This window comes from Rosa chinensis, chromosome 1 (assembly GCF_002994745.2).
Source record: "Rosa chinensis cultivar Old Blush chromosome 1, RchiOBHm-V2, whole genome shotgun sequence".
Classification (NCBI taxonomy): domain Eukaryota; kingdom Viridiplantae; phylum Streptophyta; class Magnoliopsida; order Rosales; family Rosaceae; genus Rosa; species Rosa chinensis.
In genome coordinates, this window is record NC_037088.1 from 40814196 (window position 1) to 40831470 (window position 17275).

Below are 17275 nucleotides of genomic sequence, written 5' to 3' on the forward strand. Positions count from 1 at the left end.
TATTTGGCGTCATTTGACTTGTATCAATCTCCATAATATGCTATTCCCTCTCTTTATTTCGCTTTTCCCTCTCTTGTAATAGGAGTTGCTCTTTTTGCATTTCGATTTGCAAGAGGATACATGCTCGTTGATTTTCCTCTTGGAGACTTCGAGCGAATTCCTCATCGAGTTTTTTCTTGCCCGCAGTTGCCTCTAGTTGGTTGTTCGCTATACTCTCGAGTGTGCTTGACAAAGGACTTTAATCTTTCGCTGCCTTCTTTCCTTTCCGTATTGCTTCTTTTGCAGTCTTCCTTCCTTGAGGCCTCACATTAGGATATGCAGTTTCACCTGCAATTACCTCATCTACATCCATGTCTAAGTAGATGGGAGAACTTCCAAGAATTGGTTGTGTGCGCATATGTTGATTTCCTTCATTTGACATTCCTCCGGATGTATAGCTAGGGATGTCATTAAATTGTGCAAAGCCCTTCACAACAGCGTAACTATAAAAACTCTGAAAATTGTGTCTTTTGGACTTCCCACTTTTTCTCTTCATCCCGGCATGCCACAATTTATGTGCTTCATCTTGCTACACAATTAAAACAAAACAATCAAAAATGCAATTAATACAAATATAAACGCTATTATGAAATATCATCTATTATAAAGGTCATAATTTTAATAAGAAAGTATCTCACCGTTTTACAATAAAAATCAATAAGTACAAATATAAACATCGTTGTAATTACATCATTATTTATCAACTAATTATTTTAATTATAACGAAAAACAATTATTACAATTAAACGATATTATAATTACTACATTATTTATCAAGACATATTTTACTATAATGTATAACAAATTAAATGATTTATCAAAAAATATAAAGGTCATAATTTTAATAAGAATGTATCTCACCGTTTTACAATAAAAATCAATAAGTACAAATATAAACATCGTTATAATTACATCATTATTTATCAACTAATTATCTTAATTGTAACGAAAAGCAATTACTACAATTAAAACGATATTATAATTACTACATTATTTATCATGTAATATTTTACTATAATGTATCAACAAATTAAATGATTTATCAACAAATACATACCTCATCAACCACATTCGAACCGCTCTTGTACAAATTTTTCGCTTGCCTTAATGCACAATGCCACTCAAAGTGTTCAACCTTCAAAATTTTCCACCTTCCCTGCAAAGATTGGCTTGATCGGCTCTTTGGCCAATTTGCGTCAAAGTGTCGCTTCACGCGCAACCATAAGTCGTTTTTTTTCTTATTTGTGCCCACAGCCGGACATTGGCTTACAACTTTCCAAGACTTGCACAATTGAACATCTTCCTCATCCATCCAACTCCTTTTCTCTTCAGTATTTTCATCTTCACTTTGATCTCCCACGTGTCTGGCCACTGGACATGTGTTTCCCCTTTATTCGGCTATATTGGATAATGAAAATTTTGGATGATGAGCTATATGAAGAGGAGGAAGGTGTAACTATGAAATCTAATTTTTTGGGTGTGAGATGTTAGCAAAAATTGTAGGTATTTATAGAGAAATTTTTACAATTTTTTACAATTTTTTTGTTACCATTTCTAACCGTTAAAACCAAATAAATATAAATTTGGTGGCAACCGTCGGATCCTCCAATTGGTTTGAAACCAACGGCCCAGATTAAAGGACCGTTGGATTCAAAAAACTGAATCACCAACGGCTATCCCGCACGTGTCTCCACCTTAAGCAGATTTGATGTCGCTACGCGACAAAAACGTGTCCTTCACGTGCTTCTTTCCTTTCTGCTTGGTCCGTGTCTTTCACTCTCTCTTCCGTCGCGTGCAACAGTGGGCGTAAGTTGATGACGTCACCCATGTGTGGAGGTCGGGCCGAGCTAGCAGTGGAAATGACTGGGTCATGGAAAATGTCATGGGCTTGCCCGATTTTTTGCCTCTAGTCATGCAAAGCCAAGATTTGGCTGGTCATGCATGGGCCGGTGGAAACAAAAAATTCAATTACCCGGTCAACACATCAGCAAATCCCTGCATTTGCCCTGTCAAAGAGCAACCGCTGCACTTGCTCTTAGTAACGTGTGATGGAATGACCATTTCAAAAGAAGATTAGAAGAAAGTTTCACATTATAGCCTATCTGCAGCTTACGACGTACATAACTAACAAAATGGATCATTAATAATTCATGCTAGTAGACTTGTTAAAAACTTCAAATTAGTTTAAAATGGTGGTGCAGGAATTTTTCCAATCATGCATATTTTGTACTTGGATCAAGAAAAAACCAATGAAAGACAGAAGCGTTCAAACTTAATCTATTGAGTCCTACGAAACTCGAATAAGCATTGACCATGCAACTAGCTAGGTATTCATAATTTCATATCCTATTATCCATTAATGTGTGCCGATCAAGACAATGGCAAATTAATTCCATTGTTTTTTGCTTCAAAATTCTGTCATTTGGAAAGAGCAAATTCGTAGTGATTAAACTAATGCACGCCTTAACAACTCCACCGGTTTCTTAGAGTTACATAGTCAACAATCATTTTCTTAATATAACTAATACGTTTCATTCTATATTTGAAAGTGAGAAAATGATACTAGGGTATGGGAGGCTATATAGGGATGTACCTAACCTCTGCATAATGATGTCCCTTATCTTTTGGTAGGTGGAATTGATAAAGAAAGGATAAAAGTATATGGTGATATCATCTAATGACATATTGAAGTTTAGAGCTCCCTTTAGCTTCTATGTATTCCATTGGGTTGGGTTGGGACTTGGCCAGCTTAATTAGCTGTATTTATGTGTAAAGTTTTCAATCATAAAGTTAGTAATGTTGGCTTAGCTGCTAAAATAAACGTTATTGGAATGAAATGGTGTCCATATAAGATTGAAACAGAGGGTGAAATAAAAACTGAAAAAGAATAAGATTGGTATTGTTCATCACGATTGGGCTGGGTGGATCCACACAGTGCGTAAGGCTGAGGGTCAATTGATTCCACCAAGCCATGCTCTTTCTATTAAATTTTGGTTATTGTCCCTTAGCTGTATGGATGGAGCCAAAGAAATGTCCAATAAACTCTCTTAATCATGGGAGAGAAGTTCTCAATTAGGCCCCATATATAAGACCAATTTCCAGTTGGATCCATTGACCTCATTTTAAGCGCTTATTAAAGGGGGAAGGAAGTTTGTTTGAGGTGAGCGAGTGTTTGGAGATTAAGTCTTCATTATTATAACCTTGATGAATTTTATATATGTAGTTACACTTTTTCTAATATTAAAAAGATATATTTCACGTTTCACATTTCCTATATTCTGAGCAACATGATCCGAATGTATTTAGGTTTAAATAATTTATTGGGTTCGTTATGATGTGCAGTTGGGTAGAGAGATCGAGTCTTTTCCAAACATGTATCATAATTCTTACTAATTAACTGCATAGGGAGCTATGTAGTGTAACTTAAATTCTTGATAATAGTCATGATTTAAGTTTATGAATTGTGTTAGGATTTTTGTTGTTTGAGGATGTGTTAACTTGCGTAAGAATTGAGCATCTAATACTTCAAAAAGAAAAAATTGCAAATTTGCATCCTTCTAAAACCACATTAAATTCCTTCTAATTCACTGAGATTTTTTTTTTTTTAATTAAGAGAATCAAAGAATTTTACTAATTGACTCAAGCCTATAACCTTGATCTTAGGTAGTGGGTGCTCTAACCACTTACCATAAATTCACTTAGATTAATTGGTTGCGACTCCTTCAAATTCTATAATTACAGATTTTGGTGATTTGTTGTTTAATTACAGAAAATTAAAACTACAACGACATGGCTGAGCCATCAACAAACTGAAGCCAGACCCATTTTGCTAAATATGCCACAGCCAATTAGCTTCGAGCCAGAGAGGAAGAGCTAGAAAGAAAAGTCAGAGAATGCCTCGTATTTTGTTCCAAGTCTGAACGTGCTTTTATGCAGTAGGTAGAAAGAGCTGGCCAAAAATACAAAAAATGGGGTGTGGGGGAAGAGTTCTATCTAGACAGATAACTAGGGAAGGAAAACCACTAAGTCCACACCAACTAATACTACTCTGTATATAAATTCTTTTCGTTTCAGAAAAATTGTATACTATGCACCTTAACCAATTAAAGATGTTATGGTAGGTGCATGACTTTTCCACTTCATATTATATAATTGTTCTTGGCCTATATATCTTTGTGCTTATAGACACTTATCCCACCTCTCTCCCTCTTTTTCTCTGATCTCTGCAACATTCTCAGAGATAGAAATGGCCCTGGCAATAGCGTTCCTTATACTCATGGTGGCAGCTCCGGCTGCAGTTTATGGAGCTGAGCACACTGTTGGTGATACCCAGGGATGGAACCAAGGTGTAAATTATGACACTTGGGCTTCCGGCAAAACCTTCACCGTCGGTGACACTCTTGGTAAATATCTTTAATCTCTTTAACTGGTCTTATATTTTACGATCACTCCGATATCAAACTTTCATCCACTTCTGCTCATCAGGTTCACATACTAACGCTAGAAATGTTACTTTTGAATTTGCCAGTGTTCAACTATGACAGTAGCCACAAAGTTGATGAGGTAAACCTAGCAGACTACAACGGTTGCAGTTCAAGTAATTCCATTAAAACCTATGAGGATAGTCCCACAAAAATCACCCTCTCCAAAGCTGGTCCAAGCTACTACATATGCCCTATCCCAGGTCACTGTGCTAATGGCATGAAGCTTTTGGTCAATGTTGTGGCGGCTGGCACCCCAAGTGGCACCCCGCCTACTACTACCCCCGCCACGCCAGCTCCACCCACCACCACAACTCCTGCCAATAATGACTCGCCACCTCCGCCACCGCCACCGCCTAAGATATCACCAGCGAGTAGTCTTCACATGAATTTGGTTGGGGTTCCACTTGTGTTGGCAACCTTGATGGCAGTTATGGGCTAGGGAGGAGGCAGTGCTATTCATTATGTTTTTGCTGTTGGATTCTTAATAATTTGACCATGTGCTTTGTGTATTTTGTTGACTTTGTGTGATCATAGATGAAGGAGGTAGAGTTTACGTTTATATAATGGTTATTGTTAATGAGAAGTTCCAATTTTATTAAATTTTTTAATCTCATTTCTATATCAAAAACTGAGTTGGCCTCCATCATCACGTTCTTTGATCCAAGCGGCCTCAATTCCCTAGAGAAGAAGAATCCCAAAAGTTCTCAATATTTGGTCATCAAATGCTAGGATGGGTAGAGTGAAAGATCCTTTTTTTTTTTTTTTTTTTGATCGGGTTAGTTGTTAGTAACTCACACACCCATGCAGTGGTATCCCAGCGTCAGGACACCTGCACCGACACTGCGAGTGAAAGATCTTAGACATTAGAAATTATGTATGTTTTATTTTTGAGGGGGGAATGCAAATATTTTATTGATAATATTAGATCAAGCAACTAGCGTAATCAGATTGCCAAAACAGTTTCATTATAGTGTCGAAGCCGGCCAGACCAGTAACCACATTAACAACTGGTACTTAATATATACATGCAAATTGAAAATGTGCACTTGTTTAAAAGCTTAGCTAACCAAAAAGAAATACTAACAAAAAAAAAAAAGTTAAAAAGCACAAATAAAACCCAACCAAAACAAGACTCATCCTCCTAAATACTAAATGCAGTCGCCTCACAATTATGTTGTACGTTAGCATAATGCAACAGGGAAGGCCACCACAAGCCTAGTTAAAGTCAGAAAGTGCCATTCCCCTAAATGACCTAATCCAGCCTAGCTTAAATGAATGAGAGAGAGAGAGAGAGAGATGGGCTAGCCCTAAAGCCCAGCCCACCAGGCTATATGGTTGCAGCCCAAAGGCTCAATACCCAAGCCCTCCATCTCTGCCACCTAAGTTCGGTTAGAGCTTATCCTCCAAATAAGCAGACTGCCCATCACTGCTTCGGCGACCACCATTGACTCTTAACCATCAAAACAACTAGAATGCACCACATTTGGCCCAACCTGGCCACCAACACAACCGGAAGATTGCTACACAACCCCACTGCCTTGAGAGAACCGGATTCCAAGCAGCCTCCATTAAGATAGATCGCACCGATGAGCTCTACACCACTTCCACAAGAAGACCAAAACCTGATACTACCTTACACCAGCAAACGTTGACTACGACCAACACCCAAGAAAAGGATCTGAACTCGGTACAAGAATCTGAGCTCCACACCGGCCAAAATATCGCCACTACGCACGCCGCTGTTGCCTGAAGGACCGACGGCGAAACGTTCTAATCCCAGACTTCGCAGTCGGAGGATCCGCGAAGCAGTTGCAACACTCCTCCACAAAACTTAAGATTTTGGTATTAGAAATTATGTATGTTAGAAGCCCTCTAAAATATTGATTTAATTTAATGTCAAAATTCATATGATCAATTATCCAAAGTTTTTCTTCAATGATTACACATGCAAAAAAAAAAAAAAAAGTAGTGATATATATATTTTTAAGAATATCATGTCGATATATTAATATTTCTCAGGCCAGAAAGGACCATTACATATCCTCCCTCTACCATCTCTGAGTAGAAAAAGAGTTTGTGGTAAAAACCACAGCGATACATAGATTAAGTCTGATCATTTAACGGTACCCATGCTCACTTATTTAAAGAAAGCTTAGAAACTATGTTACAATGTCAAGTAAATAGGCTTAGTTCAAAAGAAAAAAAAACTAAATTTTCTCCTTGCCCTTAACACTAGGGCTAGGAGGTTTTCTAGAGCAAAGCATGCTAAGCACCTCTTCAATTGCAATCTTCTTACTCTGAGAGTTCTTGTTTTTCGAGCCCAGAGGCCAGCCACTTTTCTTCTTTAGTTCCACTTTGACTAGTTGCATAGATTCCTTCGGGAGTGATCCTTCCTTAGGAACTAAGACACCTCCCGGAGCTTCAATGAGACCCAGTGATTTAGTTGAGAATTTGGTGTGGAACTCTGAAACTTTTAGCTTCTTAGGCATCATAGTTGAGCTAGCAGCAGTCTCACCATCATTAAACAGAAATTTCAGTTTCTTTGGGGACGTATACGGTGATGCAGGCCTATTTCTTTTCACAGTTGATGACTCCACGTCCACAAGAACTAAGGCTAGGGCATTGCCTTCATCAGCAAGCCTTTGGTTTTCACTACGTACAACAATAGGCTTGCGGTGCTTGTTCATAGCAAAAGTGCCAAATAGGTTCCGCATTACTAGAGGCAGTAGCGGTGTTTGCAGGCCCTGAAATTGGAATGCTCCATTCTAGAAACGAAGATCAGACAAACCCGAAAAATGGGATGTGAGCGACTTCCCTGATGTCTCCGATCGTGTAGCTGTGTCATGCACAACCTGTGCATCAACAATAGGGCAAACGTCCTGTTCATGAAACAGAAGATGGCAATCCTTGCATTTTCCATGCAAATTTTCATAGAAAAAAGTAATCTCTTTCACCACTCCAGGAATGATCTTGAGAATTCGTTTAAAGAAGAATGGATGGGAAATAGCATGAGCTACATGGACCCTAATTTGACCCTTATTGTCATACAGTCTTTGATCAAAGTCCAGGTACTTACCCGCAACAGAAGCAACATTCATGATAATCTTTCTCTCTTCTAGGGCTGGAGGGATACCTGTGATTTTGACCCAAAAAAAGAGCAGATTCATGGGGATGACGAGAGGATCTTCTAGGCCATCATATTGCTGTAGCAGAACCGGAGCTTTGTTAAAATACCACGACCCTCCCCTAAAAACCTTATTTCGATCTCGTTTCAGATCAAAGGAAAAAACAAAGCGCCCTTGGGTATTATCTTGAACCTTGAAGGCTCCATCAATGACCCAGATGCGCCGGAAATGGCGTTGCAGATCCTGAGTGCCAAATTGTTTCTTTGTCAATGGTTTGGGCAAAAGAAAAGCCTCAGAGTTTGAACGCCTGTCGGAGTTGTTCAAGTGCGAGATGTCAACAACATCAGAGCCTGCTAGGGCGAGAGATGTCGCGAAGCTAGCGTTAACGTCGTCAATGGACGTCATTGAGCAGTAAACAGGGGCCGTAGGGTGTACCGCCTTAAGGAGGAAGAATAGGGTTTTAGTGATATTGAAAACCGTTTAGTCTCTATAATTAAATAGATACAATCCGTAAAATGGAATTTGAGTAATAATGCTTGTGATTACATAAGGAAAGAGTGTTATTTTTTGTAGTTTTTGTATAATTGAACATGAATTTCAGAGGTTAGGCATTTTAGTTTTTGGATTAATTTCAGTTTACCCCCCTGAGGTTTGGGGGTGTTATCATTTCACCCCCTCTACTTTCAATTTTGAATTTTTACCTCCTAAACTTTTCAATTTCAATCAGTCGTGTCCAATTTTTACTGTTCCGTCCAAATTGGACGTTAAGTTTGACTTTTGAGGGCTAAAATGGTCATTTCAACATAAACATTTTAAAAAAATAATTTTTTTTTTTAGTTTTTTTTTTCTGTTTTTTCTTTTTTTATTATCATTTTTTTATTTTGTCTTCAACCTATACACCACAAATTATAATAGGTTTATAAAAACAAAAAAATACTCTAGGTGGTTGAAAGCCGCTAACTGGTCTACGATATTTGTAATATATTTCCGATAAAGTTAAGAATTTTAGAATATATCCCCAATAAAGTGAAGAAATATTTGTAAAAAATAATTTTACACTTTATCTGTAAATAAATATCTGTATATCCCCAATAAAGTGAAGAAATATCTGTGTAAAATCATTTTTGGTCTACGATATTTGTGATATATATCCAATAAATTGAAGAATTTTAGGATATATCCCCAATAAAGTGAAAAAATATCTGTAAAAAATGATTTTACACTTTATCTGTATATCCCTAATAAAGTGAAGAAATATCTGTGTAAAATCATTTTTTACAGATATTTATTTACAGATAAAGTGTAAAATTATTTTTTACAGATATTTCTTCACTTTATTTGGGATATATCCTAAATTCTTCACTTTATCAGAGATATGTCACAAATATCGTAGACCAGCAAGCGACTTTCAACTACCTAGAGTATTTTTTTGTTTTTATAAACCTATTATAACTTGTGGTGTATAGGTTGGAGACAAAATTAAAAAAAAAATGAAGAAACAGAAAAAAATAAAAAATAAAAAAAAATTATAAAAAAAAAAAACTAACAAACAGAAAAAAAAAAAAAATTATTTTATTTTTTATGTTGAAATGACCATTTTAACCCTCAAAAGTCAAACTTAATGTCCAATTTTGATTGAACAGTAAAAATTGGACACGGCTTATTGAAATTGAAAAGTTTAGGGGGTAAAAATTCAAAATTGAAAGTAGAGGGGGTGAAATGATTTTACCCCCAAACCTCAGGGGGGTAAACTGAAATTAATTTTTAGTTTTTCTTTTTAATAAATTCAATGAACCTCATTACCTTACCAGTCACAAAATTGTTCTCCTTTTATAGAGAAGAGAGCTTTTGGTCAACTTGAAGAATGCCTAAAATGCTTTATTAGTGAAACGAGAAAACCACTTAGATAATTGATTAGTAATGTACTTGTGTATCGATTCTAGTATAATTGGAAGAACATGTGATTATTAGTACTATTCTCACCTGTAAAATACAGCTATGTTGTTGTTGTTGTTTTTTTCCCCTTGAAATGGGCTTGGTGCAGCTACACTAGAGTCTTTATTAATGAAACTGCATAATACAAAGGGGGAATGTGAAGCCTGAACCCCAAATTATAGTAAGCATCGAGAGAACATTCTGAAATAGTATCAAGAGTCTCCACAAAATCTATATATTCTAACAAACACAGATTAGCAAAGAGTAGTCGAATGACTACTCCATTTGCTTTGATATATCTATGTATCATAAGTGAGATCATATATAAAAACACACTTGATGAAAATACCTAGCAAAGTGCCAGGGTTTGGGAGCATCGCCTCACACGGTATCGGAGCGCCTGCAATTTCTCCATTTTAGTGGAGCTTCTTCTAGGCTCTAACCTAATTATCCTTGGCCTCGTTAGGTTTACTGGCTGAGGGTGGTTCTCAGTCACAATGAGTTGCCGCTCATGGTTATGGGATCCTTGGATCTAGGATTAAGATCGGGTCGGTCTTGAATCCGTTTAGATTTTGAGGCCTTGCATGATTTGGCGTTTGAGTCTAAGCTGACATGGGGCAATGGAAGGGACTGATACTGATGCTATTTTCATAAAGGGTAGCGTTTAGGATTGGTATGGTGGTGAGCTGCCATGGACCATGGTGGTCTGCAACGTGGTCTAACTTCAAGAATCGCGATATCAGTTAGGAATTAGGGTGGCACTGTGGATACAGGGATGCGGCATCAACATCAACGAAGTGTTTTAAGCCTGGTTATGGATTTGAGGACTTGTGGCATTGATGCTTGTGAAGGCAACACTAGCGGCGGCGTCAGATTTGTGGCGATGGTGCCCAATTCATTGGACCTTCATTTGGGTCTAGGATTCAAGCCTTAAGGTTTGGGATCTAGTGTTGGGCCTTGGTCTATTAGGGCCTAATTAGGGTTTGTATTTTTTTTTTTAGTTGGTATTAGGTGACTGAAATTTTAGTATTTTCTTTTCTTTTGGAGAAGGAGTCAGCACATTCTCAGCTTTGAGATATGTCGTTAAAAATACTTTCGATGTCTATGCTTTGAATTAGTGTAGGGTAATTCCGGATGTGCTTCAAGGCTTTGTTAATAGGTTTAATTGCTTAGGTAACAAGTCTTTTTAACAAACCTACTGGGTGGGTAGTTGTGTGAAATTTCACCGATCGATAAAAGAGTTAACATTTTCTCTAAAAAAAAACATGCAATTATTTGGTCTAATGCAATAAGTCTTGCGATTATTTGGTCTAACGCAATAAGTCTTGAAATCTTATATTCAACTTAATAATGTGTACAACTAAATGACAACTTTTTTTTTTCATTGGTCAAATGGGACATGAACTAATTAAGACATCTACCAACATTTTATCGAGATAAATGCTTTATTTGAAGTCGGGAAAAACTTGCATATTTTTCTTTTTCTTTTTTGCAATGCGAAAAATTTGCATAATTTTGAAATATGATGTTGTATTTTAAATTTTTAGTGAAAATGACAGTATCTATTAAGAAAAAGAATTACAAGCCTTTAAGCTTGTAATACACCATACAGAAAGTGTTAGATCATGAGACTTAACAAAGAGACCATGGAATTCATGAGAGCCTCTCTATCTAACTAGAGAGAGAAACTAGATCTCAAATTCAAACCCGCCTCCCATCCCCCCCCCCCACCCGGATCTTGATCCTTCTAGATCTAGATCGATAGTAGAAGAGTTAGGGGAGACCATACCAACTCTGGCTTTTGACCAATTTCTCTCCATCCCCACTGCTCATCTCTTTCATCAAGCTATTCCAGCTCCTTTCTCACCATTGTGGTGATTTTGTTACCATCTGTGGTGTAATTCTGGCGATGTCCAACATGGGAGGACTCTGTTTCTCGTTTTTTCTCTTCTTTTCCTCTCACTGTCAAACAATCCCATACGTTTTCAGGTCAAAATTCAATCAATCCCACAACACATCTCCTATCTCTACCCAGAACTTCCAAGAGGGTCCTTATGGCTACGATCACAAAGTGCATGTCACTTACCTAGGAGAGTATGGGTGCTCACGCATGGGTTTTTCACCCCCCATTCTCCATTGTTACTGTTTTTGTTCTTGTTCTGGTTCTTTGTCCTTGATCTCATATCCTTGTCGGCAGCCATAATTACTACATTGTCTCATTGGTGGAGAAAATGATGCTTTTGTGAGGGATCTCATCCCTTTGGTTGTTGGTTCTCCTTTGATCTGTATTTTGGAATTGGTTTGGCATTGGTTTATCACGAAGGAATTTATGGGTATTCTGTTTCCCGCGGCACCTTGATGACGGTGCGTGGCTCACGGCGCAAACTGGACAGCAGCAACTAGGGTTTCTCCAACGGGCTGGGCTTCTTATCGGGCCTATGTTTTAGATTTTATTGTTTTAAGGATTAATTTTTTGATACTGGCTCTCTTGGAGTCCAAAAGAAAATTAATTTTCCTTTTTAGTTTTTGTCTATATGGGCCCATCCATTAGACTAGTTAGGTGTTTTTTTTTATAGCCTGTTGGACTAGCTTAATTGATCCTAGGGATGGCAATGGGGCGGGTTGGGGATGGGGATCACAATACCATCCCCATCCCCGGGGTCATTTTCTACCCCCATCCCCGCCCCAATCCCCAATAAAAATATATTGGGAATTCCCCCTCCCCATCCCCATTGGGGACTAAACCTCCAAACCCGCCCCAAATCCCCAATAAGAATTTAATAAATAAAATAATTTTTTCTCATATTGCATTTTTTAAAATCAAAATCTACAACAAATAAATTTAAAATATGATTAAATTCATAAATCATAATTTAGAGAGTGCAAAAGTCAAAACACCATTAAAGTAAAAGTGTAGCCATTAAAGTAAAGTAGTAAATGTATATATTTGTGATTTATATTATAAAAAATAAATTAAAATATATATATATAAGTTAAATTAAATATATGTATATATTATTGGGGCGGGTTTGGGGATGGGGATGACAATACCATCCCCGGCCCATCCCCAATCTTAGATAGCGGGGATTGGGGATCCCCATCCCCATTCCCCATTTGTCCCCAAATTCTCCCCCCATTAGGGGCGGATATCCAATAGAGCTCCGCCCCGCTGGGGATTTTTGCCATCCCTAATTGATCCCCTCTTCCAACAAAAATAATAATAATAATAATAATGAATAAATAAATAAAATAACAAAGAGACCATGGAACTGAACAAAGAGTACGTTAAAAATTATTCATAGGAGTTTTGATAAAGAGATCAGATCATGGAACTTAATAAAGAGTCTATGATCTCATGCGTGACGTCTCTTTATCCATAGAAGATGAGCTAGAAGAGAAAATTAATTTATAGTCCTGAATCATGGTACATGTGGTAGTTCGGATTAATGTTATTGGTTCATATAACATGTACTTATTGTTGATCGGTTCCCATAATTATTTTTCTTCTTCACTCCCTGCAATGCTTTCCAATAAATTCGAGTAATATTATTGACTCAGAGTATCACATGACAATACCACATAGTAGTTCAAAATCATTAAATAAAGAACCCATCTCCTTGAGAGAAAGACGTAAATTGTCTTTATATAGAGAGAGAACTCCTAATTTTGGTAAAATTGGGGAAGCATTAGCCTCAGATACAGTTTCGCTGTTTTGGACTCGTAACCTAACCCGGCCCAAACACTTGATGCCGATAAGAACGAGCCCAACAAGAGGCAATAAATATTCATTCCCACCCAAATCCCCCACCTATTTACCTAAATCCCAAACCCTCCTCCTTCCTTCGCTTCATCGTTTCAGAGAAGCAGAGAGAGAGAGAGAGAGCCATGGCCGGAGAAGAAGAGAACAGCGAGTTCTACCTGAGGTACTACGTCGGCCACAAGGGGAAGTTCGGGCACGAGTTCTTGGAGTTCGAGTTTCGACCCGACGGGAAGCTCCGATACGCCAACAACTCCAACTACAAGAACGACACCATCATCCGCAAGGAGGTCTACGTCACCCCCGCCGTCGTCAGAGAGTGTCGCCGTATCATTACTGAGAGCGAGGTCGGTTCAACTCTCTTAACTGCTCATCGTCTCTCTGTTTTTTTTTTTATTAGGTTTTAGGGTTTATGAATTTTGTTGATTGATTTGGGCGATTAGGGTTTGTGTTTGGTTAGGGAAGATTTGATTGTGCTGTGTAATGGCTAGCATTGAAAAAGTTGGAGGTTTTGGTTTTGTATGAGCTCATGGGCACCATTCTCTTTGGGAGAATTAGCGTGAAAGATTATGCATTGAAGTTACAATTTTTTTTGGGGGTTTCTGCCTGGTTAGGGAGACTTTGAGGGGCTGAGTGTTTGGATTTGTGCTGGGAAATTTTGGTAGGGTGGAGAAGAATTTTGGTGTTATCGAATTTTAGGTTTCTGAGATTCCGAGGAGGGAATGGAGGTGGAGGGATGGAGCGTCAATGGATGTTTGAATGAGGCTTTTTTTTTTTTTTGGGGGGGCGGGGCGGGGGGGTTTGGTTTGGAGGTTTTAATGTCTATAGTTTAGTTATCTGTTTATATGAAATTATTGTTTAAGTTTTAGGCTTTGGATTTCTGTTACTTTACTTCTTGTTTGAAGGAAATAAGGTCTGATCGACTATTTTAGCTGTTAAGTTGATGAAGGGTTTTCTATCCGGTTGTTGAGGAATCAAAGTTTTATGGGAGAATAAGGTCTGATTGTTTGGAAAACATCTTTTAAGTTGCCTTCTTTTGAGGAACATGAATTCACTTCCGTCAATCGACTATTTTAGTTTTTAAGTTGATATAGGGTATTCTATCTGGTTGTTGATGAATCAAATTTTTCTATGCTTATTAAATGAGATCTTTGGGTTTATAATGAATGCTGGAAAACTGGAAGGATCAGTTTGTGATTTGGAATGATAAAGACAATTGCTGGAAGCATCAGTTTGTGATTTGGAATGATAAAGACAATTGCTGCAACTGTTATTCTAACTCATGGGAATGCCACTTGCAGATGAGCACTGCACATGAAAGCCACAACATTTACAATGCTTATGGTTGTTATGACTGTCCTGTATATTCATTTTGAATTATGAATGTGCTTACCTCTCTATGATGAGATAAGATTTGAGTATTTGCTCTCACCCTTATTTTCTATTTTAATAGATAAAAAAGAGAATTTTGTGGGTGCAATAGCAAAGTAAAAAGTGACAGAAGGTGCAAACCGTGTGTAAAATAAGCCTATACAGAAGTTCTATGACAAAAACCATGGAGGGTTATAGTTTATTTTCTTCATGCTCTTTCAACCATCCAGCATACTGTGATTGGGCTTTACCCTTGAACTGCATAGAAAATGTTCCTTTGCATTTAAAATGAAGCTATTTTTCTCTAGCCAAAAACCCCAAAACATATGGAAACTCCCTCTTCTCTACAATTCTTTTTGGCTGAAGGTTTTCTGTGTAGTTCTTAGGGTCATTTTTTATTTTCATTTTATTTTCCAAAAACTTCAGTTCCAGATTGATTTACTAATTGTTTTGTTGCTGAGAAATGGAGGAAGATTAAATTAAGTTGAATGATTTCCAGGTCATTAAGTTAATCAACTGTTTTTTGGTTTCTTCATGTTGTTTGATTCTGATTTGATTGAAATTGTATTGCTGGACTGTTGTCAACACTTTCTCTTTGGTTGATTATTCCTGCAAATTGGTTGAATCTGTGAACTGTGTTCTTTTTAAAATTTGATCATGGCTGTGAGTGGTTTCTCATCATGCTGTCTCTAGGCATACATACTGTTGCCTGGCTTTCCTAATTTGGGTGCATCTTTGCCTTTGTTTAGATCATGAAAGAGGATGATCAGAACTGGCCGGAACCTGACCGTATTGGGCGGCAGGAGCTTGAGATTGTAATGGGGAATGAGCATATCTCCTTCACTACTTCAAAGATTGGATCCCTCGTTGATGTCCAGGGCAGTAAAGATCCTGAAGGTCTTCGCATCTTTTATTATCTTGTTCAGGTCAGTAAATATGCTCTTTTTATGGTTTTAGAATATGCCCTTGTCTATTTTTATTTTTTTATTATTATTGGATATGCATGGTCCATGGGATTTTGGTATTAATTACTTGTCAGTTTTGTAGAACATCTCGTGTTAAAATGTGTAGGCAATTGCTTCAGTATTTGAGTTTGTTCTATAGAAATTCATTTTAATTATCAATCGCATTTGACCCATTTGTTGCGTTAAAAGTTACCAGTCAGGAGTGTAACAGGGTCAGTTGCTTATTGAGCCCTATATACCTTTTCATGGTGAATGTGAATGGCTTTTCTTGGGGAGAATAATAGATAGCAGCTCTCCCAAACTGCTGCATAGGTGATAGGTCCATAGCGGTGTTTCTATTTCTGAGACATTGTAGTTATTTCAGCCTCTTAAACAAGATTTATTTTACGGGTGGGGTGTGGATCTGCATTGTTCATGTCTGTCATGACAACAGTGAACGTCACTTTTTCACCCATTACTCTTACTTATGATGTTTGTATGTGTTTTCAGGATCTGAAGTGCTTTGTGTTCTCTCTCATCTCGCTCCACTTCAAGATCAAGCCTATATAAGTTGACCACCACAAGTTGTTGCATTACAGCGTTGTGTATGCTTTTAGATAGAGTTGACATTTTCTATGTAGGCCAAATCATTTGACAGTTTCGATTATTTAGATTTGGATGATTATGGGAGTGCTTGGTGAATTTTGGAATGTATGCAAAATGGAATGCTACAATCTGTTTCAAAATGCTCCAGTTTTTCAGTGTTTGTGGTTGAGGTGGTTCATTATGTTTGTGTTGTTGACTAATCGTATTAAATATCCGTAACATTTTTCGCCATTTCTAATGATGTTCTTCTGAACAAGTATTGATATTAGATGCAATTTTTTTTTTCCGATATTTTTCTATATCATTCATGTGCTCAGTTGGAGCTGATATTGCAGGTAATTCTTTCTTCCGCAAGGTTTTAGTGTGGTTTCTATTCTTGCCTCCTTGTACGAAAATTTAAGAACATACATTTCAGTACTCTTGCGTCTTCAGTATTTTTATTAAGCATCAATATTTAATAAAATTTCTTGCCTCTACGCTCATCATATTTGAGATACTGTTAAGAGGTCAAATATTACATATGGTTGCTTAAGCATTTCCGTTGGATTAATATATAGTCCATCCAGCTTACATTCAAGCACGTTGTGTTCGTGGCCGATAGGTGGCACCCCAACAAAACCAAGACACTTTGTTTATACCACCAACAGAGCACGACTTCGACAAGAACACTACATTCCTAGAATGCTATTGTCAATTACCATAATCTTCAAAGCCTGATCATTATATTTAAGGGATTATATATTGAACGTCAAAGCCTGATCATTATATTCGAGGGATTATATATTGAACGGGAATATTTGAGCCTAGATGTATCCACGAATCTTGCACATTGTTGTCTCACATGTGTTCTCATCTACAACAACGGACTAATATGTCGTGGAAATTAAATAATCAGTCGAATTGTTGGACTCGTGTTTATAGCCAATTAAATGATAACACCTGTATTTGGTCATGTTTGAGATTTATGTTTTTTATTTTGAATTTATAAGGACCGAGGCCGGATCGTTTGGTATA

The 17275-nt window shown here is 37.4% G+C and overlaps 2 protein-coding genes across 2 annotated transcripts; both read left to right on the forward strand.

Annotated features, from left to right (window-relative positions):
* Positions 1 to 4217: 4217 nt before the first annotated feature.
* On the forward strand, positions 4218 to 5131 carry LOC112181552 (uclacyanin-2). The gene is made up of 2 exons (XM_024319924.2): positions 4218 to 4442; positions 4568 to 5131. Exons 1-2 carry the CDS (start codon positions 4286 to 4288, stop codon positions 4960 to 4962), a joined length of 552 nt encoding a protein of 183 aa, XP_024175692.1. The 5' UTR covers positions 4218 to 4285; the 3' UTR covers positions 4963 to 5131.
* An 8252-nt stretch (positions 5132 to 13383) lies between these two features.
* Positions 13384 to 16499, forward strand: LOC112182131 (protein mago nashi homolog). Its single transcript, XM_024320573.2, has 3 exons — positions 13384 to 13687; positions 15461 to 15637; positions 16166 to 16499. The coding sequence occupies exons 1-3, from the start codon at positions 13469 to 13471 to the stop codon at positions 16223 to 16225; spliced, it is 456 nt and encodes a 151-aa protein (XP_024176341.1). The 5' UTR covers positions 13384 to 13468; the 3' UTR covers positions 16226 to 16499.
* Positions 16500 to 17275: the final 776 nt, after the last annotated feature.

What these genes read in the sequence shown, in the direction of transcription:
- LOC112181552 (XM_024319924.2), top strand. Translation starts at nt 4,286, where the DNA reads ATGGCCCTGGCAATAGCGTTCCTTATACTCATGGTGGCAGCTCCGGCT. An exon ending in CACCGTCGGTGACACTCTTG is followed by an intron (nt 4,443 to 4,567) that starts GTAAATATCTTT and finishes TGAATTTGCCAG; the next exon opens with TGTTCAACTATGACAGTAGC.
- LOC112182131 (XM_024320573.2), top strand. Translation starts at nt 13,469, where the DNA reads ATGGCCGGAGAAGAAGAGAACAGCGAGTTCTACCTGAGGTACTACGTC. An exon ending in GTATCATTACTGAGAGCGAG is followed by an intron (nt 13,688 to 15,460) that starts GTCGGTTCAACT and finishes GCCTTTGTTTAG; the next exon opens with ATCATGAAAGAGGATGATCA. An exon ending in TCTTTTATTATCTTGTTCAG is followed by an intron (nt 15,638 to 16,165) that starts GTCAGTAAATAT and finishes ATGTGTTTTCAG; the next exon opens with GATCTGAAGTGCTTTGTGTT.